We start from the raw sequence: 26,492 nt of genomic DNA on the forward strand, positions 1-26,492 counted from the left end.
GTTTTACTTAGATTAAGTTATTCTAAATTCGGTTCTCTTTGGTTCACGATTCATTCAGTAGTCTGTAAACACAATTTGATTTAAACAAACTGAGTGCTTGGGTCAGCTGTATCACTCCTGGAACATCCACTCTACACACCTGCTTAAAACAACTTGAAAAGTTAGGGTCTGGGCTGCCGTCTTGCAATATTTTGAGGGGATCTGGGTTGGTCCAAAAAACACCATCCTTTTCTTATTTCTTAGCTCCACCTACAAAGCATCAGTGGATGATTCTTCAGTTATTTCATTTCTGATCACTGCTGTGATACTAGCCTTAAAAAACACAACTTCCCCATTTCTCTTTCCACCACTTCTGCTTACCTGCAGTTGGAATCTATTTATTTGCAATAAGCAATAATTATTGCGTACACGAAGCTGATCTGTGTTTTGTTAAGCAGGGTTGAAAGAGTGTTTTAAAAAGCTTCAGCACAGCCCCTAACTTTGTGCTGTACCTCCATTAATAATGCCTGTACTCCAACAAATGCCATGTGGACTACCCAGTCATGTTCGAAGATTTGTGCATTCAGGTGGTGTTCATTTCTTTTTATACTTTTCTTGTTCAAGATTGAATACGCTTTTAAATTGAGAACCATGTGCAAATTTCAAATTTGTGTCCCATACATACAACCTCGTCAATATTCTCACCTCCTTCTGCTCCTCCGCAGGTGAACTTTCTTCTTCCGTAGCTTCCACTGCTGCCTCTTTCTGTTCTGCAGTTTCATCCTTTTCAATCTCTTCCTTTGCTGCCTCCTCCTCCAGCTCTTTTTCCAGACGGCTCACAAGTTGAGCCTTTGTTCCCTTGGAATTCAGATTCCTTGCTTTCAGCTCTCGACGGAAATCTTCCACCTAAAATTTTGAGAAAAATTGTCAGCGCCTGATTGATGTTTGAATCCAGGAAAGCATTCTGCTGCTCATGCACTGATACCCATACAAGTTTCATCTCATACACAGCAAGTAACTTTACTTTGGAAACCTCCACAGAGGAGACAGAAAGTAAGGAACCTGTAGAGGTCGACACACTCAATGCATCTGACAAGGTGTCACCACAGAAGTTATTTCTCAAAGTAGCAGCTCACAGTGTTGGGTGGAACATGGATCAGGGATGGGTTAGCTAACAGCAATCAATCAGTCAGGAGGCATAAGTGGATGATTTTCAGGTTGGCAGTATGTAACAAATGGAATGCCAAATGATCACAGCTGTGGCCTCAAAGCAACACCCATTACTTTCCAATGAAGAGACCAGATGTACAGTTTCTAATGGAACAAAGACAGTTGGAAAAGGAAGTTAGAAAGAGGATACAAGAAGTCTACAAAGGGATATAAATATGGTAAATGAATGAGTAGTAATTTGGCAGATGAAATATATTGTGACAAAATGTCAACCTGTCCATTGTGGCAGAAAGCAAGCATTTCATTTAAAGTGAGTAGAAGGGGATCAAATAGCTTGGGAAACAAATCAGTTAGTTACGCAGGTCCAGCAAGTAGGGAGGTGTATTGCAAGGGAATTAGCATTTATAGTGATCATTTGCTAGTTATACTAGATCTTAATGAACCCATGATACTCAGTTTAGACAAGATTGACTTGACTGATTTTTTTCATTTGTGGAAATTAGGCACTGCTGGATAGGCCAGCAATTATTGTCCCAGTTGGCCTTGAGAAGGTGATGGTGAGCTACTTCTGAATCACCCTGATGCCATAAAATAGGGAGGTCCAGGTTTTTGAGTCAGTGACAGTGAACAAATAGCCAAATATTTCCAAATCAGGATGGTGAGTAGCTTGGAAGGGAACTTGCAGGTGGTGGTGTTCCAATGTGCCTGTTGCCCTTGGCTTTCTGGATGGAAGAGATTGTGGGTTTGACAGGTGCTATCTCTGGAAACTTGATAAATTTCTGCAGTGCAACTTGTTGATGCTAAACATTGCAGCTATTGATCATTGGTGGCGGAAGGAGTGGATTTGGAAGGTGGTGGATGAGGTGCCAAGCAAGGGGCTGATTCAACTGAATGCTGTTAATCTCAGTGTGTTGTTGCTAAAGCAGTGCTTATCCAGACAAGTAAAGTGTTCCATCACATTCCTGATGTTTGCCTTGCACTTGGCAGACTGACACTGGAGAAATCAGGAAGTGAGCTCTTCACTGGCTCTACTTGCATTTGTAGCCACAGTACTTGCACAGTTCAGTTCTAAACTGGTCCAGTTGAGTTTCTGGTCTACGGTAATACCCACAATATTAACATCAATAATATTAAAAGATGACCACACTGAGGTGTTCAAAATTATGTACAATTTTAACAGGGTCAAGAAGGACATTGCTTCCACAAGTTGGTATGTCAGTGACGAGAAGGGGGGGGTCACAATTTCAAGACTGTCAGCAAGAGATTAGGCATGAGATGAGGTGAAAACTCCTAACTCGTGAGTTGTTTGGACTTGGAATGTGCTTGCTTAGGAGTGTGGAAGTGGATTCCATAGGAGTTTGATAAAAGAGCAATATATATATTTCAAAGTGATGAATTTACAGGTCTACAGAGATAGTGCTAGACGATGGGACAAGCCAGGAAACTCTTGGGGGAGCCGGTACAGACATGATGGGTCAAATGAATTCATCCTGTACTGTAACATTCTAGCATTCCACGATGCCAATGTCATTGAATGTCACGGAGAAATGATTGGATTCTCTCTTGTTGGGAGGCCGGCACTTCCTTGCCTTCATGTAGCGCTAATGTCACTTATCCAGGTCCTGTAGCCAACAGACCCACCAAATGTGGGTCAAACATTTCACAGGTTGCTGAAGATGAAGAAACATTGGACAGGTTGGGCTGTGTTGGTTTAGTGATTACCAGAATGAGAGGTGGTCATACTGAAATATGCAAGGACTGAATGGACTTGACAACAGTGGATGCCCAGAGGACGCTTTCTCTTTTGGGCAAGACTAAGACAAAGAGGAACCGTTATGAGTGAGGGGACTTCCATTTAAAATTGAGATAAGGAGTGCTTCGAAAGCTTGTACTTCCAAGTAAACCTGTTGGACTATAACCAAGTGTTGTGCGATTTTTAACTTTGCGTTCATGGTAGTGGATTGAAGCTCGAATCCACAGCTTCCTGACTTGAGAGTTCTTCGCAATTAGCGGTGACATACGTTGAAACTGAACATTGTGTGTAGTATGCCATCAATGCCATGAAAGACAGAGTTTCAGGGTTAGGACGTAAAGACAGGATTGAACAAATCAAAAGGGATTTGAAGCAAATCCAGAACAAAAAATGATGACAGCATTATGAAGTGGCACGTGCAGAGAGGAGTGTGACAGAGGGTTGTGATACAGAAGCACATCTCACTTTCATCGTCTTCAGGTCCAAACTGCTCCACTGGGTTGGAGTGGGAAGGGAGTCTTCTCCCTGTTCTTCCATCTTCTCTTCAGGCTGAGGAGAGAAACATGCCTTACATTACTCCGAGCAGCCAACAATATTGACTAAGTTCCTTCTTTTATCAAATATCACAGACTAGATTGTCATTGCACCAACCAGCCACATACAAGACTTGGACATGTCCCTGTACTGTGCACGGTCTGGAACAGCCATCACCTGGAACGTGAGATCGTCTGCATAATCATCCTAAACAAGGAGATCTACTCCCTAGTGAAGAGGCCCATTACAGAAATGGAAGGGAAGATTCATAACTTGAAGTGCTCACACAAACACAAACGCATGCACACATAAGAATGAAACTCCATGTCTTTATCCAATCAATAAAGCAGCCTGCTTCTCACATTTTCCTCCCCTTCTGCCCTACCCTGTAGTTGTGCACATCAGGGAACCAAGCCCTCTTTGTGCAATTATGCTTCACAACTTTGCTCTTCAGAGTGAAGGAATGAGACATATTTCTAACAGCTGAAAGTAATGTCAAACATTTCTCAGACAGCTACAGCACAGGGTTAGATACAGGGTAAAGCTCTCCATGCACTGTCCCCAAACAGACCCAGGACAGATCTGCAGTTATCAGGGTGTTCATTTCCCCATCCCTGCTCTGGCTTCCAACTCCTCCATTGCTTCCCAGATGTAGATGCGCTCCCAGAGCACTAATTGGCTGGGACATGGAACACAGATAATAACAAAGGAGGACACATTTGAACTGCATCACTGAAATCTTTCTGCGCATGGGGCAGAGAAGATGTTGCTATCTGCTCGCAGCACTGAGACAGTCAGGGAGAACTTTGACTGTTAGAAATTTTAGGTCATATGGTCCAAACAGCATCCAGCAGCTCTAGTAGTTACAGCCATATCGGCATGATGCTAGATTACTACACAGTGCATTTCAACAATGCGCATCCACAGCTTTGTCACTTGACAAACATCTATCACCATTTGATCTCATGTAGAGCAAATCCTAACTTCAGGCTGAGGTGTAGGCCTCACCCAACTACAGCCTGAGTTGAACATGCTAATTGTGTAACAGTGGGATACAGTAGTGGTTGTAACAGGTCTGTCACGACATAACCCTGGGGTATAGTGCTGGTGGGGACAAGGCTGTATAACATTAGAATATAGTACTGGTGGGGACAGGTCTATCACTGTATGACACTGGGTTACAGTACTGATGGGAGATGTTGGTCACTGTATAGCTCTGGGTCGATATACAAGTGGGCTGTCTCTGCTGATCATTGTGATACGGTACTGATGGGGCAGTCTTTTGCTGTTATGAATACTGTACCAACAATTGCTATGCCACAACTGAATTTGCCAACAGATGGCCCCACACATTCATTATTACTTTTCCTCTGGCTGCTAAGCTCAGAGCCAGTGTTCAAATTTTGGGTGAATGAACTTCCTTCATCTGCCAACATGCCATTTTCTCATCACTGCAGAACTCTTGTTGTCAGGTCATATTTTAATAATGTATCGAATCCCTAGTCCACGGGATGTTCGTCTATAGTTTCTGTGAACGCTACAACAGGACAAGCTTACTTGTTCCCAACTCACTACTTGCTCTACCAGTATAAAGCTCTGTTTTGAATGGACACCAGCCTGGGAGCAGGATTCTTTTGGAAAAACTGAGTAACAGTCTTTGGAGTGTTGGTTCGTCGAATGAGATGGAAATTACACTGCAAGTGTTGGACTGAAAATCCAATGTGGAAATGGGCCACACACACACAGAGAGCAGTTGCTCCTTACATGGATGGAAGATTGGGAGCTGAAAGGATAGAGCCCGTCAGGGGAAGGAACAATAAATTGTCTGGAAAACTGCATCATAAACAGTGTTAAAGAAAGTGTTGAGGATGTCACAGATATAGGTTTGTATGTGCGCGCGTGTGTGTGGCAAAGGTGTGGTGTTTGGTGTGTATTTGTGCGTGCGTATGTTCTGCACACATGCCACCTCACATTTCCTTAAACAGAGCTTTTTGGAAGTTGAAATGTTTGTTCTCTAGTCTTCAGGCAGAAATACACAGTCTGGTATTCAGATTAGACAATATGTAGTCACGGCTCTAAGACAGTGAGTAAATGTTGATCTTGCCTTCTCTAATTAAAACAGTTCTGAGGAATAGTCATTCAATCTGAAACATTAGCTCTGATTTCTCTCCAAAGATGCTGCCAGAACTGCTGAGCTTTTCTAGCAACTTCTGTTTTTGTTGCTGACTTTCAGTATCTGCAGTTCTTTTGGCTTTTATTTACATTCTCTGTGCAGATTTGCTATTACCCCACTGTGCACCAACAGTACACTGGACAGATATAATATACCTCAGTCCGTGTCACATCATGGCAGAAGACAAGCAAATCATCTACGTCCTCTTAAGTTGTGAGGAACCAGAGATTGACCCTCACCCAATTTCCCTGGGGAAACACAGACTGAACCATGTTCAATCCAACTGCACTGCCACATCCTGAGAGCTGAATGAAGGTGCTGAGTATAACTGTAATCCTTAAATTCAGTTTCAGCTCCTTCCAGAAACAGTGACAAATTGTGTTAGCATTGAGCATTACTGGGAGTTCCCTTTACGTTTCCTTCACGACATAAGAGTCATAGATTGACGAAGTACAAACGTCAACCTTGTCCTGGAATCTAACTCCAGGAAGGAGGGTTTAAATCATCCTTCAGGTGGTGTTCTGTGCAAATTACAATGCTAGCTGTTACCCTGACTCTGTTTAAGGAATTGAGACATGGACAGTTGCTGTGTTTGAGAATGACACCCCCCTCCACATTCACACAGAGTGCCGAGAGGAGCTACAATAATTTTCCGCTCCATCATCTGAAAATTTCAGGGACAAAATCTTTTAAGGACGTCAAATGGTCACGTCATCTGAGTGCTACTGGTCATCCCTGCTATGGTAGTGGAGGGGTACCACTGTGCACGTGTGTGTATGAATGGGAATGTTTGTGTCAGTGTTTGTGTAAGAGAATGGAGTAATAAAAAAAGATTAAATGCCTCATCTCGGTCCGTGTCCTTGTGCTCTGCCTGGTCCCTGTCAGTCAGCTGTTGCGTGTATCCCAGGGACAGTGCGTCCCACTCCAAGCGAGTAGGGAGGCAATGCCAAACATCCGGCAGAAATACAACCACAGTCTCCACGCGGGCTGGGAGCAGCCGCCCTTCACGGAGCTCTCCAGGCTGATGGTAGCGAAGCTCAGCAAAGCGAAACCTGTCACAAGGGAAGAATGTTACTGGATATAGCAGCACACACGACCAGAAATCCAATGCTCACAGTCGACTGTCCCACATCATCTCCCCAGCTTTCAATTTCACCCCCTTTTCCCAGAAATGTTCACTTCCTGCTGCACTCTTCAGCAGCTGCAGACAGACTCAGCTCAAGAGTTACTAGACAGTTCAAGAGATAGTGAGCACAAGTGGGACCACTGACTTCAGAGTTGGGCAACAGCTACTTGATGAGAATCTGAGGACTTGATTTAGTTGCACCCGGGCTAATCCTTGTCCATTCTCAACAGACTGGGAACTCTGGCTCCCACCTGCACAGAACACAGACGTGAACATGAGTGAACACCATCCACCTCTCTAACACACTCTGGGTTAGGGATTGCGGTCAGCAAGAAAGAGAGAGAGAGAGAGAGAGAGAGAGAGAGAGAGAGAGAGAGAGAGAAAACGGAGAGAGAGAGAGAAAACGGATAGAGAGAGAAGACGGGGAGGGATGCCAGGGGAGAAGGAGAGGTGGGGAGGGAGAGGAGGGAAGACTGGGAAGGGAGAAGACAGTGAAGGCGGGGAAGGGAGCGGGGACGGAGGCAGGGGAGGGAGAAGGGAAGAGAACATGGAGATTGAGAAAAAACATGGGACAGAGGGGTAGAGAATGCTTGAAGAAAACTAAAATCAAGCAAAAGTGATGTAGACAGTGCAAATACACAAGAGAGAACGGAAGAGTGGGAAAATAAGAGACGGTGAGAAACAAAAAAAATGAACAAGCCAGTGAATGAGACAAAGAAAAACAGGGATGGTGTGTGAAATAGAGAGAGAGAACAAGACAGCCCATGCCATTTTCACCTGCTGACCTGAACCATCTTGCACTGCTGGGCAAATCCAGCAGGGCCATCAAGTGAAGCAACATGTTCTCCTTGTCAGAGCTCCTTTCAGTTCTGGATTTACAAACACGCAACTGAGACTCTAAGTAGGTTGGATATTTTGAACATAACAGAAACAAACTGGGCTTTTCTTTTGAAGAACGTTTGGGATTTCTTCAGCATTAAACAATTTTTTATCATTCAGAATATTGACAGAGGCTGTTCAAACAAAGGTCACAGCAGCAAATGACCAGAGGTAAGGGGTCAGCCTCCTGGCTGCTTACAGCAGAAACATCATACATCAGGTGACAGGACATCAGTACAATTTCATAGCCCACTGCAAGGATGGCCTTGTGTTCTTCTAAACCAAAAAACATGAAATTCTATTTGATGCCTGTTCGGGTAATGGCTCTGAAGAACTATCATCACAGCTGCCCAGTCTCTCACTCAGTTGCTCATGCTTTAGTTGATGCTTTTATCTGACTTTACTCTAAGACATGGCCCCTCTGTGGTGTGCATGTGTTACCCTACAGGACACATCTCTCCTTGATTCTGTGCCATATCATGAGCAGACTCTGCATCTTTCCTGTTAGCTGCACACTTGAATGTGGTGTTGAACTGATGGGTGAAGCTGGTTCATTCACCAAGCCCTGCAATGCCCCAGCGCTGAATGACTGAGTGCACAGCTGAACTAGTTTTCCTCCTGCGATTCAAGATGATGGACGGCGTTCATTTCAATGAAATTCCTCTCACACTCATCAGGGTGACCTCACCATTACATAAAGCAACATGCAGCTATGCCCACCATGCTCCCCACCCTGCTATGCTTGGATGCAAACTCACCATTGAGTGCAGACACTCAGATCAATGCCAGTCAAGGATTTGGTGGTTCGAATGGCTGTCTTGATGAGTACCCTAGGATCCTTCTCTGGACAGAGGCCATCAAGGGATGGAGACCATGACCCTCCAATCAGTACAGCCTCCTCTTTGCCCTTCATCCCCACCAAAAACTGCATAATGAAACAATAGAGAAATAATGACAAGAATGAAATCCACCAAAAAACAGACTTTGAAGAAATGGCAGCTCAACTTGCACCTTGGTGAAGAGACTATAAACTTGCACTTATACAGCAACTTACACATCTTGAGATATCCGCAAAAGCTTCACAGTCCATGGAACATACCTGAAACGTAGCAGCCATTGCACTTTTCACGACCTACCCAGGAAGAGTGCACGAATAATCGTACCTCACTGTTTCACATCACGTCCCAAAATGTATAAAATACCAATCACACCCCAAGGGTGACCAATTTGTATGACTGACTGGAATTGTAGACAAAAGATTCACACCAGATTTTGTCATTCATAGAAAATGATACAAACAACTTCAATCAATTTCAGAGCAAAGATTACTAATCTATTACTGTGACTTAAACAATACCCTTTAAGAATCCCAAATGTACATGCACTCTCAGATATTCATGATTAAAACAGACAAAAGACACAGACAGTTGGGCTGATATAATGCAGGACTAAACAAAATTCCAAAGATGAAAAGTCCAGACCACAAGAGTGAGTAAAAACTGTCTCTCATTTCAGCCATGGTGACACACTATGTCTGTGAAATAATGGCTGTTCTTCACTTCAATAACTCATCAGTGAGCCTTGGTCTTTTCTGGTGGAATGCCTCTTTTACATTTCTTGATGTTTCTGTCATTGCATTCACACCAACAGAGGGGTACAGAGAAACGTGTTTTTTTGTTTGTGGATCTGGAAGTTATGGGCTGCTCTGAAACTAACAGTAGCTCGAGCAATCTGAGACCCATCATCAGTGTTTCCATAGCTCCATAAATCCTGGTGCCACTGATTCAGTAATGTAACAAACTCACTCCTTCAACAGTAAAATTGACTTGCATAGACAAAAAATCATTTTATCTCCCCACAAATTAGAAAACTCTCCTGATGACATGGTGCTGACCCTCTGACAGTGCGGGCCTCCCTCAGTGCTGACCCTCCAACAATGTGGCTCTCTATAAGTGCTGACACTCAGAGTGGTGGATCTGTTGTCATGGAGTACAGACCATAAGACATAGAAGCAGAAATTAGGCCATTGAGCTCACCAATTCTGCTCCGCTATTCAATCATAGCTGCTAAGTTTCTCAACCTCATTCTCCCTGTAACCCCTGACCCCTTTGATACTCAAGAACCCATCTATCTCAGTCTTAAATATACTAAATGACTGGGCCTCCACAGCCTTCTCGGACAGTGATTTCCATAGATTCATCACTCTCTGGCTGTGCCCTCGGGTCATAGTGTCTCCTGTCAACATAAACATCTTCCCAACTTCCACTCAATCCAAACTGTTCACAATTCTCTAAGTTTCAATGAGCTCTCCTGTCATCCTTCTAAACTTCATCGAGCATATACTTCAAGTCTTCAAAAGTTCCTCATATATTCAGCCTTCGATTACTAGGATCATTCTTGTGAACCTAATAGTGTCAATGACCTGTTGTTAATGACAACTGGTGGCACTGAACTATGTACCTCAATTAGCAAGATCAGAAACTATTGTATCTTGGTAAGGAATATCCAAAAATGTGTACCAGTGACTTGTGGGTGGATTGATCTGGACAGAAATTGAATGCTGAAATTTACCTCTCTGCCCAGAGAGTATGACTTGGCTTTTTCACATCTTATCCATCCAGTATCAAGCCTAAGCAATAGGACATGGGTGATCCACAGGACTGGAGTTAACATCTGACTTAAACATCTCTGCTGTAACAGCTGATAGCGTTAATTTCACACAAACATAACCTTCCATCTACTCCTGATGCAAAGGAGCATATGCCCCAGCAGGCTGTCACTATCCCCACGAGATCACAGGAGAGAAGCCCTTTTGCAAAAACACATGACTGTTAACCTACCTTGATCAGTTTGTTAGGATGTTGAGGAACATCAGCTGTCTCTTTTGGGACTTCAGCCAATGTGCATGCCTGGCTATACAGCTTCTGGAGGTCAGGGCATTGCAACAGTATCACCTACAATTTCAATCAGACTCAGCAGTGAAAAGGCTGGAAGCAACAACACTCATTTCACAGTTCAAATTCGGACAAGGTTATCAGTGGGAAATTACAACACAAGAAACAAACATTTGGTTCTTCAAACTGCATTAACTCGTCACTTGGAGCAATCTGCACAACTTGACCATGTACTTGCTCTGTTTTCCTGATAGATAAACTCAATACTACTGAATAGTTTTGTGAACTAATGTTCACATAGTGATGTGGCAACCTTCAGTTTCAATTTCAACTTGAACAGATTGGGAACTTGTGCTGTCTGTGTTAGTGCTTCTGAGGGAGAGACAGGGAACAGCACTGTGCATGTGTGGGGGAGACAGTGGCCTTTTGGTATTATTGTTGGACAGTTAATCCAGAGACCCTGAGAATATTCAGGGGACCTAGGTTCAAATCCCACCATGGCAGATGGTCAAATCTGAAGTCAATAAAAATCTGGAATTAAGAGTCTAATAATGACCACGAACCCATCGCCGATTGTCCAACAAACTCCTCCAGTTCACTAATGTCCTTCAGGGAAAGAAACTGCCATTCTTACCTGGTCTAGCCTACATGTAACACTATAGGCCCAGCAATCTGGGTGACACTTAACTACGCTCTGGGTAATTAGGGATGGGCAATAAATGCTGCCCTAGCCGGGGTGCCCACATCCCATGAATGAATAAAAACGAGCCAACAGACAGAAATACCATAGACAAGTGCACTAGGATATGTACTCACTTCATATGCACTCTGACGGACAATTAAAGTGCACATTGCCAGAGATCTCACCTTGGCACTGTAGGTGGAATCTGCATCAGCAGGTTCCACTTGAGTCTCTTGTTCCTCATCCAGGCTCGATTCTTCCTCCATCACATGGAAAACGCATTTCTGTCCCAATTGTAAAGGCTCACTCATTGGGAATGTATTCACCCAGCAAATCTTGCTATCAAAGAATGTATCAGGGATGTGGAGACAGGGATATCGGCGCTGGACCTCGATCGCATCACAAGAAGAGCTGGAAAACAAAAGAGAAAACACTGCTACTACAAAGACTGGCTATGTGATTTAAACATAGCACCAAGACCTTAGTGCAGCTTGCTTCCATCAAAATACTAGTAACAATTGAAGACAATGCTCCAAATACACTCACTCACAATAGCCCTCTCCACAAGGCCAACCCACTGGTCATTCAACGGTATACAATTCATTCACATTCCAAACCAGCAGCTTTGAACTCTCAAATTTGTTTTCTGTCCTCCTGTAATAACTCATGTCCCAACATTCTGTGGAAAATCACACTGATCATCACCTAACCATCATATGGAGCACTGTTTGGAATATATATATTTCATGATAAGCTGGGGAAAAAAGGAACATTTTGAAACAATTTGGACAGTGTCTGAATTGGAAAGTTTTTAACCATGCAATTTATTGTAATTGAAGCTAGTAAAGTGCGCAGTGGTTTGTCTGTATTTCCTGGAAATCAAGTGACTTTGGATAAACAATTAAACTACAAGGAATTAAAAGGTGGGGCCAATCACCTTATTTCCTGCGAAAGCTTGGCTTTAAAAGGACTGGCGACCTCTATGCTAATAATGGTTTCTCAACTCTCTCCGCACTCAATGGGCAATGTAACAACGATACCACGGCAGCCTCAAGAGTCTTCCCTGAAATCCTCCTCTTAGCAGAAGTCTCTGGGAAGTGATACAAGTTCCCAAATAATACGACTTGCCTCCTAACTGATAAACCCTGAAAATTTGACCGTGTTTAATAGATAATTACCATCAATCCACAGCAGTCAGCAATTCAGCTTTTGCCAACAGGAAACAGTTGGTGTGAGAAGTCATTACATGCAAAGTTGTTGGTGAGATAATCAACATACTGATTCCAATTCTCCAAAATTCCCATGATTTGTGGATAGTCCCATTTATTTGGAAGGCAACAAATGGAACTTGTTTTACAAATGGAGAGTAACAGGCATTGTGGACAAATAGGAACTGGTGAATGTACTGTATTTTCCTGAAGGCATTTCATAAGGTACGCCATGAAACATTACTGTAGAAAGTAAAAGACTCACAGTATGAACAAAGAACTACACAGTACAGGAACAAGCCCTTCATTCCTCCAAGCTTGCGCTGACACATTCTGTGCTTCCATATTAAAACTGTCTTCACTTACAGGATCCGTACTTCTCCATTCCATTCCTATATTCATTCTTGAATGCTGCTATTGTGTCTGCTTCCACCACTTCCTCTGGCACCATGTTCCAGGCATTCACCACTCTGCGTGAAAAACTTGCCTTGCACATCTCTTTTAAACCTTCCCTCAAGCACCTTGAGCCTGTGTCTCCCAGTAAATGACCTCTCCACCCTGAGAAAAAACCTCATACTTTCCATTCTCTCCTATCCATGCCATTCACAATCTTATAAACGTCTATCAGGTTGCCCCTCAACTTCATGTCTTCCAGTGAAAACAAACCCAGTTTATCCAACCTTTCTTCATACCTAAAATCCTCCGTACCAGGCAACATCCTGGTAAACATTTCTGTACCATCTCTGGTAGTGTGATGACCAGAACCAACTAAAGTTCTGTAAAGCTGCAGCCTAATTTATCTATCACTATACTCAATGCCCCTTGCAATGAAAGCAAGCATGCCACTGGCCTTTTTTTTACTAGCTTATCCACCTGTGCTGCCACCGTCAGTGATCTGTGGACCGGCACACCCAGATCTCTCTGCATATCATTAGGTTTTTACCATTCACTGTATAATTTCCACCTGCACTTGACCTTCCAAAATGCATCACCTCATATTTGTCCAGATTAAACTCTGTCAGCCATTTTTCTGTCCATACCTCCAACTCTATGCCTCCTGCTGTGACCTTTGACAATCCTCTTCAATAAATGTAACTCCACTAATCTACGTATTGTCCACAAACTTAGTAATCAGACTAGCTACATTTCCCCCAAATCATTTATTTCGATCAAACAGCAGAGGTCCCAGCACTGACCCCTGAGGAACCTCAAGTCACAGCCTTCCATTCCTAAACGCATCCTTCCGCCGCTATCCTCTGTCCCCTATGACTAAGCCACTTTTGTATCCATCTTGCCAGCTCATCTTGATACCATGGAGACAGCATATTGAAATGAGAGCTGTATGGAGAGTGTAGGGATAAATGGGCCTTCCTCAAGTTGGCAAAATATAATGAGTGGTGTGTCACAGGGATTACTGTTGCAATCCCAAGAGTTTATAATTTATACAAATGATTTACACGAAGCCAAATTTGGTTCATGCTGACAACAGTACAGCACAGGAACAGGGCCTCATGTCCTCTATATCACGATGCTTTTCTAAAATGATCCAGTCTTCCTGCACCTCTCTGTTCACTGCCTGTTCGTGTGCCTTTCTAAATGCCTGTGAAAGTTTGCTATCTACCACATTCCCTGTTAACACGCTCCAGGCACCTATTATCCAGTGTGTAAAACACTTTACTAAAAACATAACTTATTTAAACCTCTCCTTCTCATCTTAAGTCTTTGTCTCCTGGTATTTCACATTTCCATCTGAGGAAAGAGACTCTGACTGTCCATCCTACCAATGCCTTTTATAATTTTATATACTTCTATCAGGTCACTGCTTTGTTGACATCACTCGAACAAAACCAATCCAAGCATGTCCACCCTCTGCTATAGTTAATACTGCAGGCAACGTTCCAGTAAACCTCTTCAACGTCCTTTCCAAAACCTTCCGATAGTGTGGCAAACAGAATTACGCACAGTCCCTCAAATAAGACCTGACCAAAGTCTCAGAGTTGCAGTATGACTTACCTAAAAATAGATAGCAAAATCAGTTTTGAAGCAGATACTAATAGGCGCCAAAAAGGTACTGGTAAGGCATAGGTTAGGTGAGCGTTTAAAAATAAATGTATGGTTAACCACTTTGGTGGCAAGAACAGGAAGGCAGATTACTACCTAAAATGGAGTCAAGTTAGGTAAAGGGGCAGTACAACGAGATCTGGGTGTCCTTGTACACCAGTCAATGAAGGCGAGCATGCAGGTACAGCAGGTAGTGAAGGAAGCTAATAGCATGCTGGCCTTCATAACAAGAGGGATTGAGTATAGAAGCAAAGAAGTTCTTCTGCAGTTGTACAAGGTCCTGGTGAGACCGCACCTGGAATATTGTGTGCAGTTCTGGTCTCCAAATTTGAGGAAAGACATTCTGGCTATTGAGGGAGTGCAGCGTAGGTTCACGAGGTCAATTCTTGGAATGGCGGGACCATCTTATGTTGAAAGATTGGAGCAACTGGGCTTGGATACCCTTGAGTTTAGAAGACTGAGAGGGGATATGATTGAGACGTATAAGATTATTAAAGGATTGGACACTCTGGACGCAGGAAACATGTTTCCGCTGATGGGTGAGTCCTGAACCAGAGGACACAGCTTAAAAATAAGGGGTAGGCCATTTAGGACAGAGATGAGGAGAAACGTCTTCACCCAGAGAGTGGTGGGTGTGTGGAATGCTCTGCCCCAGAAGGTAGTGGAGGCCCGGTCTCTGGATTCATTTAAGAAAGAATTGGATAGAGCTCTCAAGGATAGTGGAATCAAGGGTTATGGAGATAAGGCAGGAACAGGATACTGATTGAGGGTGATCAGCCATGATCATAATGATGGGTGGTGCAGGCTCGAAGGGCAGAATAGCCTACTCTTGCACCGATTGTCTTTTCACGTCGATTCTCCTGCAGCTGAAGAAGGGCTTATGCCCGAAACGTCGATTCGCCTGCTCCTTGGATGCTGCTTGACCTGCTGCGCTTCTCCAGCGACACATTTTCCAGACCTATTGTCTATTATCTATAAAAGATGGCAAAAGCAGCATAATGGGCAAAACATGAAATGATCAATTTTGGTAGGAATAAAGGACTGAAAACAAAAAAATGCTGGACATCACAGACTTCAGCTCTGGCACAAGTCATCTCGACTCAAAGTTAGCTTGCTTTCTCAGCACAGATTCCAGCATCTGCAGTAATTTGCTCCTATACAAATAAAAAGCAAGCTACCAAAATGGAGAGATTGCAGAACTCAGATAAATTTGGAAATGGGTATCCGAGTGTATGAATCACAAATAATTATGCAAGTACAGCATGTAATCAGGAAAGCTAATACAATGTTTATCACTTGTGATACTGAATACAAAAGTTGAGAGGTTATGCTTCCATTACACAGTATATCGGTGAGACCACAACTGGATACCAGTGAGACCACGTCTGGTATATGATATACAATACTAGCCACCTTATTTAAGGAGGGATGTACACAACAGTGGCAGAATCTGAGAGAGCAAACATTGATTCATGAAATAATGCTTGACAACTCAACTGGAATTCTTCAAGGATGTAGCTTATTGATCAGGAAGCCAATGAAGGTGGTTTGTTTGGATTTTCAAAAGGCTTTCAACAAAGACCCATATGAGATATTACGGTATAAAAGTAAAGTGTATGGGATTTCTTTGGGGAGGGAGCATGACAAGCCAATTGAACTGGATAGAAAATTGGTTAGCACTTTCAAAACAAAGAGCAGGGAGATCCAGGACTTTTTCCAAACAGAACAGAGTGACTACTGGGTTAATGCAGAGATCATTGCTGGGACCCCAGCTATTCACAATATATAGAAATGATTTAGACGGGAAAACTAAATACAATATCCCCAAATTCACAGATGGTGTAAAGGTGGGTGAGAGGGTGCGACGTAAACAGGATTGCAGACATACTGCACTGTGATTTGGACAAAGAGAATGGGTAGATGTATGGCAGATGCAGATTAATGTGGATAAATGAGGTTGTCTACTTCGTTAGCAAAAATAGGGTGGCAGATTATCTGGATGGCTATAAATTCAGCACGGAATGTACAATGAGACCTGGGTGCCCTCGTGCAGAAAGCGCAGTAGGCAGCAAAGGCGGCAAATGGTATGTTGATCTTCATAGCCGGTTCAAGAGCTGGGGTGTCTTGCTACATTTATATAATGCCTTGCTGAGACCACACCTGGAATCGTGAGAGTGGTTTTGGTCTTCATGTCTGAGGAAGGACACTATTGCTATGGAGGGAGTACAGCATAGGCTTACCAGACTGATTCCTAGGATTGACCTGTGAGGACAGGCTGAATCAGTTAAGATTATATATTTGCTCAAGATAAGAGTAATGGGGAGGGGATCTCATCAAATATAAAATGTGAACAGGACTCATCACAGTAGATGTAGGAAGAATGCTCCCAATAGTGGAGAAATCCAGAATTGGAGGGTATGGGCAAAGTATTTAGGACTGAGAGGAGCAGAAATTTCTTCACCAAGCGTGGTTAGCCAGAATTTGCGATCACAGAAAGTTGAAGCCAAAACATTGCATGATTTTAAGGAATTGGATTATAACGGAGTAAACTGATTAAAGGATATGCGAGAAAAGCAGGATTAGGCTACTGAATTGCTCCAATCATTTATGCTTCCATGCAAATTGGAGGTCGTTCAGTGAAGTTTTAGCAGACTCATGCCTGTGATGTGCAGGGTTTTTTTTTAAATGAGGAAAGGTTAGACAAGTTCAGCTTGTAACCACGGGAGGTTACATGAGCAAGGTGCAACATGATTGAAACCAAGCGCTGGAAAGTCATGACAGGGTGAATATGGAGAGGATGTTTCTGCCTATGGGAGAATCAAGAAATGGAAGACATGGTTTAAACATTACATGTCATCCGTTTAAACAGAGGTGGTGAAGAGAACTTTTTCCTATTCAGAGGATCCATGACCTTTTGGAACACTCTTCCTGAAAAGGAAGTGAATTCAGTGTCATTGAATATTTTTAATGCAGAAGCACACCCTTGTTCAAGGGTTTGAAAGCATGTGGACTCAAGTGAACTAAAGGCTGCAACAAACCAGATGGACAGATGGGGAAAGTGAGAAGACAGCTCTTCAGCACCATTGTTATCACTGAGCAGGCAGGAATGCGGACTTGAGGTTATAACCACGTCAGCCACGATCTCAGAATCAGAGATGTACAACACCGAAATAGACCCTTTGGTCCAACTTGCATATGCCAACCAGATATCTTATATTAATTTGGTCCTACTTGTTGGCATTTAGCCCATATCCCTAAAAACCCTTCCTATTCACATACCCATCCAGGTGCCTTTTAAAAGTTATCACTGTACCAGCCTCCATCACTTCCTTTGACAAGCACCACCCATCTTTCCCTTCTCACTTTAATCCTATTTCTTTTAGTTTTGGACCCCTCTACCCTGGGAAAAAGATCTCTGTTACTCACCCTATTCATGCTCATGATTTTATAAAGATCTATAAGGTTACCCCTCAGCCTCCGACACTCCAGGGAATATAGCCCCAGTGAATTCATTCTCTCCCTATTGCTGAAACTTTCCAAATCCAACAACATCCTTGTAAATCTTAGCTGAATCCTTTCATGTTTGAGGAGACTCGAGGAGCCAGATAGCCTTCTCCTGTTCCTGATTCATATCCTTGTATATGTTCATAATCTGTGCTGAGTTTCCAGCCCCATTGGCCAACAAGGTTTTGTCCTCTCCGCTTGTTTTTTTTAAACAATCCATCATCTATGCAGAAGCTTGTCATTTTTTGAATTGTTTAAAAGTGTGTCTGCAGTGGGATTAAAGGGATATTGCTTTAATCCAGAATCAATTCGCTGTGAACCAGAGTTTACTACTGGCTCTAAATGTAGGTTTTGTTAAAATAAATAATTATTTTCAATTTATTCAAGATTCTTTCATTTTTGTTAGTGGTACAGAAGAGAAGCCATCTGGGAAACAGTATCATTTCCAACATGCAGCAACCTGGGGGAGAAGTGGGGCTTCATTATGAGCAAATTGGTCCCATCGCAATCATAACAGTATTAGAAATTGACTCTTGCCCCATCACCATGTGAGGAATCTGACACTGAACAGTGCAAAGCTTTTAGGGATTTGACAATTCACAATGAAAAGAGGCGACGGGCTATGAAAACAACGATTCATACAAGTGAAAAGCAGCTGTACAAGTACTGAGAAAGATACAAAAATTCACTGGATCAGGGCTCAATACCTTCAGCCAGATTCATCTCACCTTCTCAGCAAAATCAATTATACACACACTGTCATACTTAAAGAGATAGTACCTGTCCAATGAGAAGCGGGAGTACTGCACACTGTATGAAGGGATGTAATGCCGTGCTTTTTTCGCTGGTCCTTCCCCTGATCCCATATCCTGGTATCGTTTGTGGGAACCACCCTGGCCACCGAGACGCTTGTAATTGTCTCTGTACGAGAAAAGAGAGAATGTAAAAACCCAAAGACAGATTTCAAATGTAACACACCTCTCCTCTGGCTAACATGAAACCACAAAAAGAAATCTGCTGAAGTTTGTCAAGACTAAGTCCTGAGAATTGCTCAGCAAGTTTAACTTCTGTATAAAAAAAAACCTTCACATCCCTATCAGTTTCAGCACTGGCTGAGCTTATGTCCACACACCAAGACGGCAGCTCAAAAGTGACAAGTACCTGTCCCTGTTACCATCATACTTTTTGAGCATAGTTTTGTTAAACTAACATTAAGTCAGGGCAGATCCAAACCTTTTCAAATTCTTTTCAAGAAAAACAACATAATAGTGGTGACTAGGTCAGCCAAGAGCACATCCAAACTCAGATGCTGCCTTCCTACAGATAACTGATGCTTTGAAGCAATCATCTTTCAGTCCTCCACCTCCTCAGCTATGATGCCAGCCACAATCAAATAGCTGTCAAGTGTCTGGTGCTGGAAAAGCACAGCAGCTCAGGCAGCATCGAAGCAGGAAAATGCTGATAAAGGGTTTTTGCCCCAAACGTCGATTTTCCTGCTTCTCTGATGCTGCCTGACCTGCTGTGCTTTTCCAGCACAACACTCTTGACTCTGATCTCCACGATCTGCAGTTCTTACTTTTGCCACAATCAAATAGCTGTCTAACACAAACCACCCAAGTGCACTCATGACCTGACCCATTGACAGGGTCCGGTAGCCCAAACTGCTCAACAGTCAACAGTATAGAAATCACCTCATTGGTCTCTCAACACTTCCAATCCATCTAGGCACAGAGGACAGCAGGATTGGAAGAGCGCCCCAACCTGCTTAAAACCATCCTATTCCATCAGCAAGTCCTTTCAAAATAACACACGTACTTGTCCAACACACAGTGTAGACCCTCTTACCTCCTGTCACCTCTTCGACCAATGTCCATTCGTCCATTGCGGCCCATTGAACGCAGTCCCAAATCCAGCCTCCGGCCAAGTTGGGCATGTGGACCCAAGTGAACTAAAGGCTGCAGCAAACCAGCTGGAGAGATAGAGTGAGAGAAGACAGCTCTTTAGACACCATGGTTATCAGTAAACACAGGCCACAGTACAGCGACAAGCAGCCAATACATGGAGCTGTTCTCACACCATGCAGACTTGAGAGTTGTCACGGTTTTTTCATTATCAGGAGGTCCAATTCCAATGTACTGTGGATGGACCTCAACCACAAGACTGCAGCTCATCACCATCTGCTCAACAGAAACTCGGGATGAGCAACAAAATATCTTTCCAGTCACAGCTAACATCCAGGAATCAATTTGAAAAATGAACAGGTAAAACAAAAGGAATCTGAAACTCAACCAATTCTCAATGTCTCAACCAATGTTTTGAGACCAAGCTAGCATTTCAGAGCTGAAGGGTCATCCAGACTTGAAACACTGGCTTGCTCTCTCTCACTGCGGATGCTGTCTGACCCACCGTAATCTCTAGCATTTGTTGTTTTCAGTACAGATCCCAGCACCTGAAGGATATTGTTCCTATTCTGTCAATTCTATGTTATCACTTACCACTGAACATCCAAATCTAGTCAATAAGAAATCAATTTGACAGCAATGTCACAGATTGGATGACTGCTGAATGGTGCACTGAGTCAATGGAACCCAACCTGCAGACACCACAGAACTGATTTCCGAACCATGTGTTGGTATTTTAATGGACAGGATTTTGACTACAAAGGGAAAATGGGTGAACAAGAGCAGATGGAAAGTGATATTGTGAAGCATTAAACAATGGAAGTGCTATGTAAGGACAGAGGAATGTATACTAAGAAATACACAAACACAAACTCGAAGACCTTAATGCTAGTTTTTAATTTGTGCTCTATCACATTTCCCCATCCTTATTCTCTCCCTTCATGGAGTCAGATAACACACAAGAGGACCTTGGATCCATTGAGTCTGAATTACCCTATCTACATTAATCTTACTTTGCAGCACTTGGTCAATAGCCTTGAATGTTATGACATTTCAAGTGCTCATCATATACTTTTTAAAGCTTCTGAGGTTTCCTACCTCTGCTGCCCTTCAAGGTGGTGCATTTCAGATTCCCATCACCGTCCGGTGAAAATTAATTTCAAACTCTCTCTAAACCTGTCCTTCACCTTGAAGTGTCCGATGTGCCTCTCAACCACCTTAACTAACTTACCCTGCTGCCAATAATGCAAACTAATGTTCATTATTGGCTATCTCTGTCTCAGCTTCTAACTTATTTGAGGTCGTCATTCACAAAACATTGAAGGTAGCACCTCACATTGAGGGAAAACTTCACGTTATCTCCATTTGATTAGGAAGACGACACTGAGCCTTGAAATAGCAGTTTAAATTATTTCTCCCAGCCTGATTGAGACTTTAGAGATGTTACAGAAGAAACAGCTTGTTTCTGAACAAACACAAATAGGAAGGAGGATGAGAAGAATGGGGGATTCTAAAGACCGTTGGCAACAGAACAATATGATACAAGTGCTTAAAATACAGTCATAGAGTCATTGAGAAATACAGCCCAGAAACAGACCCTTCGGTCCAACTTGTCCATGCCGACCAGATATCCCAACCCAATCTAGTCCCACCTGCCAGCACCCGGGCCATATCCCTCCAAACCCTTCCTATTCATATACCCATCTAGATGCCTTTTAAATGTTGCAATTGTACCAACCTCCACTACTTCCTCTGGCAGCTCATTCAATACACGTACCACCCTCTGCGTGAAAAGTTTGCCCCTTATGTCTCTTTTATATCTTTCCCCTCTCACCCTAAATCTATGTCCTCTCGTTCTGGACTCCCTCACCCCAGGGAAAAAGACTTCTCTAAGGTCACCACTCAGCCTCCCTCTCTCCAGGGAAAATAGCTCTTGAGGATGACGAGGGTTTTGGCCTCTATCACCCTTTCAGGCAGCGAGTTGTTGAAAGGTTAAAATGCACAAACAGAAGACTGTCTCCAAAATTTGTGAACGAGAGGCCGTTAATACAAAATTAAATCTGAGAGACTTAAAATACAGGGTTGAAGTCTCCATAAAGAAAGCATGTTAATGGGCAATGGGGTTCACTTGCACAGGTAGTGGCATAAATGATGCCAAACTGTTCAACACAAGCTTAGATGAAGACATGATGAGAAAGGAACTTAAAGAACACAGCAAGTATGATTTGGACTATTTCATTGTGACAAGGGGTACTGACTGTTTGGGTTAAAGGCCTGCTTCTGTGTTGTAGTTGTGTTTATGTACACGAAGGCAGAGAGGAGAGATAATTGGATGTGCTAAAGAGGTCCTACTAAGTCGCCATTCCAATGATGCCCCAAAAATGCAGCACCCTTTTTTCATGCTGAATTGAATTATGTCCCTCTGTTCACATCTGATCCTTGCATCCTACCTGTGATAAGGGCATCAGCATCTTGTCTCCTTTCAGCAATGTTTAAATGAGGTTTCTGTGAATGGAACTCATGGTCTCCCTCAAAAACTGGGTAAGTGGACAACACCCTTGGGCAATGTCTGAGTTGTTGACAACAGTGGGCAAAGCAATCTCTTGCAGTATACCAGCATGACTGATGCATACTCACGTTTATGAGAGAGCTGAGACAGCAGTGGCTGGGAGGATAACAAGGAGGGAATGCGTGGAGCTTGAAGCAGTGGCTGAGGCTGTGGCTTAGCTCCAAGGATGCCTTGCTTCTGACCAGACAACATATGCGATGGACTCTGCAAAGAAAATCACAGAAGTAGTCAGTATGAAGGAGAAATTTCAGGTCCCTGATATACAGAAAGCCTAATCCAGGAAGGTTTAGCAAGTGCCATGGAATCTCAGTCAGCTATGGTGGGCAGTGATGAAGGACCTGATCCAGCTCAAATGATAGGAAATCCAATACCTCAGTCCTTTAGGAACTACAACTGAGACCCCACAAAATGGAGGGCAGCCCATCAAGCCCAAATTGACAGGTTGTAGAGGGCCTCCCAGACTAGAGTGTTATAGGGTGATGGAGTCAGAGATTCTCTGCAGGAACTCTAATGATGTGAATGGGGTCAGAGATCATCGTCAGGTAACGTGGAGGGGAGTGGGGCACAAAGGGACAGCAGTCCCAGGATCTCAGCTGGGGTGGAGGCTGGGCACAGTCAAGCCTCAGGAGAGTCTAGCAGCCTGTATAATGATGACACCACAGGAAGAGACACAGAGACAGCGAGCGAGAGAGAGAGAGAGACAGAGCGAGAGAAAGAGACACAGCGACAGTGAAGGGGGTGGGGGGAGAAAAGAGACAGCTGGGGGAGGAAGAGACAGCGAGGGGCAGGGCACACGTGGGGGAGCGAGAGGCGGGAAGGGGAGAGAGAGAGGGAGAGAAAAAGACTCAGAGTCCAGAGAATAGAGTGTGACTGGCCACCAGTATCTCAAAGCACCAACTCAAGATATATTCATTCCAGTTTCCTATCCCGATCGGACAAGTTTGATTATATTGTAATTTGTCACCTCACAAAACACAGTTTGACATGGAACCAAAAGTGGACATGAGGTCAGGTGACCGAAAGCTTGGTTAAAGAATTAGCTTTAAAAGTGGTTTAAAAAAATAACAGGCACTTTTAATGGAGAGCTGTTGGGATGGTATGCCATACTGCAGGAGAGCTGGAGGCATGACGCCTTTCGGAGAGAGGACTTAACGCACAAGTGGCCAGAATTCAAGGAGCATAGAGATCTGCGAGGGTTGACAGGCTGAAGCAGATGACAGAAATGGGGATTGGTGAAGCAATAGAGGGATTTGAAAACAAGGATGAGAATTTTATGATTAAAGCAATAATGGACAGAGCATCCCTCGGTTAACGAGTATAGGGATATCAAGTGAATTGGATCTGTGCTCAGTTCAGATACAGGTAGCAGAGTTTTGGATAAACACCAGCAGAATGTAAATACCAGCTAAGGGTGAATGGGAAGAGTAAAGTCCCAAGGAGGCTGAGCAATTCAGAGGCTGCAAAAATATTCTAAATAAGGGTGATGACTTGAAATTTTGCAAGTGCAGTTCAGAGGTGAATTGGGGTATAGTGCTTTGCAGGAAAGATGCAGGAGGTGGTGGGTTGGATTTTGGAAAGAGGATGCAAATTATTAACACCAGGAAATGATGAGAAATGGCCATATCAGACAGAGTAGTGAGATAATTATAAATAACAAAATCAAGGCGGTGGCTGAAAATAAAGGAAGGGGATTTCCAGGCAATAAGACCGCAGATGAGAGTAAACATGATATAAAACAGAAATTGATATCAGGACAGATTACAAAGATTAAGGCTGATCAAAGCAGAAGTGCAACGCGTTGGACAAGGTGAGACATTCAAAAGAGAAGGATGTGCCAGATGAGTAAAAGCCAAAATATGATTTCCAAATGTGTTCCTTTTATTTATAGCTAGGCATTGCTAGCAAGAACCAGCTTTTATTAATCAAGGTTAAATTATATGAGCTGCCATGGTCAGATTTGAACCACAGAGAGAGATGGAGGTGTGGGAAGGGAAGCAGAAGGAAGGAAATGGGGCAGTGAGGGGGAAAGCAAGAAAGTTAGATGGGTGGGGGGAAACTGGAGAGGCAGATAAGGAGAGAGCGAGAGAGAGAGAGAGACAGAGAGAGAGAGAGAGAGACAGAGAGACAGACAGACGCACATTTAGGTAGATGGACGGACACACACATCAAGAGACAGAGGGAGAACAAAGCTGGAAATTAGCTGAGAGTGAAATATGAACAAACTCCAAGAGAAACTGATTTCACATCCCAGGAAAACCTGGGTCCCAATACTGAGGTGAAACTGTGCAGTTTGTCACAGTGTGAAGATGTGTTCCCGCCTGCACACTGCAATTTGAGAGAGAGAGAAAAAGATGGAGAGACAGAGGGAGAAAAATGATGGAAGCGCGCACAAGTGTGCTCACAGAAAAAACGTCAGAGCAAGTTCACAGACGGGAAAGCGGGGAAGGGGGCTCAGAGAGGAAAAGTCTGCAGAGAAAAGGTCTTTGGGGGATGGGGAATTTTAGAAAGTTCAGTATCATGCCCTGCCTCACTGCCTTGAGAGCTCTCTACATTGGGAAACTGAAGCAGCAAAGTACACTGATGTTGACAACCTGCCCTTCACTTATTTTCTGGTTCCCTTACTACTACACTAAAGCCTGTACCTGCGTAGGCTGCACCTGGACTTTCAGTGCATTCCACTTCACTGAGTGACTGGGGTTGTAAACAGCTTTGACCAGCACTCGCTCCCCAGTCTGGGGTATCCGTCCCTTCACCACACTGCAACATAAAGACATAGAGATCAGAACTCTTCCACACGCTGCTCAAACTGCTCAGCACTGCCAGCACGTGTCACACACAATTCAGGGATACCTAGGACATTCCCAAGTGGGAATGGAACAGGAAGTGCTGGGAATACAGGTAGGAGGGCTTCTGGCACCTCACCAAAGTGGTTATTCCTCATGGGAATGATATGATGACAGAATGCATCACCAGCTGAGGTTAACCAATAATAAACTAGTTGTTACAATAAGCTGGAGCAGGATTTGAGGGAAATAGAATTCACTATTTTCACCCAGCAGCACTGGGGCAAATTGTGGTTGAGACCAGTGACCAAGCAACTGTCACCCACACAGCTCCATAGGAAATAATAATTCATGGAGAATTCAATCAGTGCACTCTCTATTGATTCGTGCATCACTTACTTCAGATGGAACAACACTTCATCATCAATGAACCCAAAGTAGTCGTGAAGACTCGTGACTACTCCCGTGAACACACGCTGCTTCTGCGACTGGCCCGCCTGCCCATGGCCCTGCCAACAGCAACATAACCAGTGTCATTATGATTACAAGGGACAGCAAAACCCCAGCAGGACCCCCTATTGGGACAGATACAATGTAATATCTTTCCTCAGCCAACCCACACCCCTGGTCTGTACAACACAATGGCACGACTCCACGTTTACCTTCCAATAGAAGCCTGCTGTCCAACTGGCAGCAAGATATTCAACTGCAAAAACATTTCCAACTGAGTCTGATCCTACTCTCATCCAACAACACTAACCAGCTTGAAACTTAATCCAAGACATGATATCTCAAGGCATATGAATCCAACAAGACTCCAGGCAACATCTGTCTGTAATTCATGATCTGGACACTAAGTGTAGACCTCATAACCTGACGACAGCTAGCACACGATTTGATAAACATTCAAAACTAAGTCTCTACACAATTCAAAGTAGGCACTGAATCTCGATCTGTGCAGCTCAGCTGATACATTAGGGCAAGGTCCTCGATGTCCATGCAACTAAGTATGTAGGATCCAAATCCACTGGTGGAACAGCTCATCAGTTCTTCGTGGTGTAATAACCAAGATTGATCCCTCAAGTAACATAACAACAAAATACCTGAATTCATTGTGTGTACCTTGTAGTGCACAAAGGATCTGTAAAAGGAGAGGCTACACTCATCAGCAAATAATTGGTTATGAAGCTGTTTACGGTCTTGAGGACTTGACAGTGCAATTTTATTTCAACAACTTGCATTCATGCAAGGTTCCAAGGTGCTTCACACAGGAGGG

At 43.5% G+C, this 26,492-nt stretch overlaps 1 protein-coding gene across 2 annotated transcripts in view; it reads right to left on the reverse strand.

Annotated features, from left to right (window-relative positions):
* Positions 1 to 26,492, reverse strand: part of LOC122543000 (cell division cycle and apoptosis regulator protein 1-like) — a 71,979-nt gene that overhangs the window by 36,464 nt on the left and 9,023 nt on the right. The window contains exons 4-14 of one of the 2 annotated variants that reach the window (XM_043681150.1): positions 25,616 to 25,725; positions 25,076 to 25,190; positions 22,502 to 22,637; positions 19,809 to 19,932; positions 18,744 to 18,884; positions 11,376 to 11,601; positions 10,455 to 10,568; positions 8,373 to 8,539; positions 6,451 to 6,661; positions 3,368 to 3,451; positions 685 to 885 (exon numbers count right to left, since the gene is read on the reverse strand). In XM_043681150.1, the coding sequence (XP_043537085.1) occupies positions 685 to 885; positions 3,368 to 3,451; positions 6,451 to 6,661; positions 8,373 to 8,539; positions 10,455 to 10,568; positions 11,376 to 11,601; positions 18,744 to 18,884; positions 19,809 to 19,932; positions 22,502 to 22,637; positions 25,076 to 25,190; positions 25,616 to 25,725 (1,629 nt within the window). The remainder of the gene's footprint in view (positions 1 to 684; positions 886 to 3,367; positions 3,452 to 6,450; positions 6,662 to 8,372; positions 8,540 to 10,454; positions 10,569 to 11,375; positions 11,602 to 18,743; positions 18,885 to 19,808; positions 19,933 to 22,501; positions 22,638 to 25,075; positions 25,191 to 25,615; positions 25,726 to 26,492) is intronic. The other variant, XM_043681151.1, reaches the window with a different exon arrangement.

This window comes from Chiloscyllium plagiosum, chromosome 42, assembly GCF_004010195.1.
Source record: "Chiloscyllium plagiosum isolate BGI_BamShark_2017 chromosome 42, ASM401019v2, whole genome shotgun sequence".
NCBI lineage: Eukaryota > Metazoa > Chordata > Chondrichthyes > Orectolobiformes > Hemiscylliidae > Chiloscyllium > Chiloscyllium plagiosum.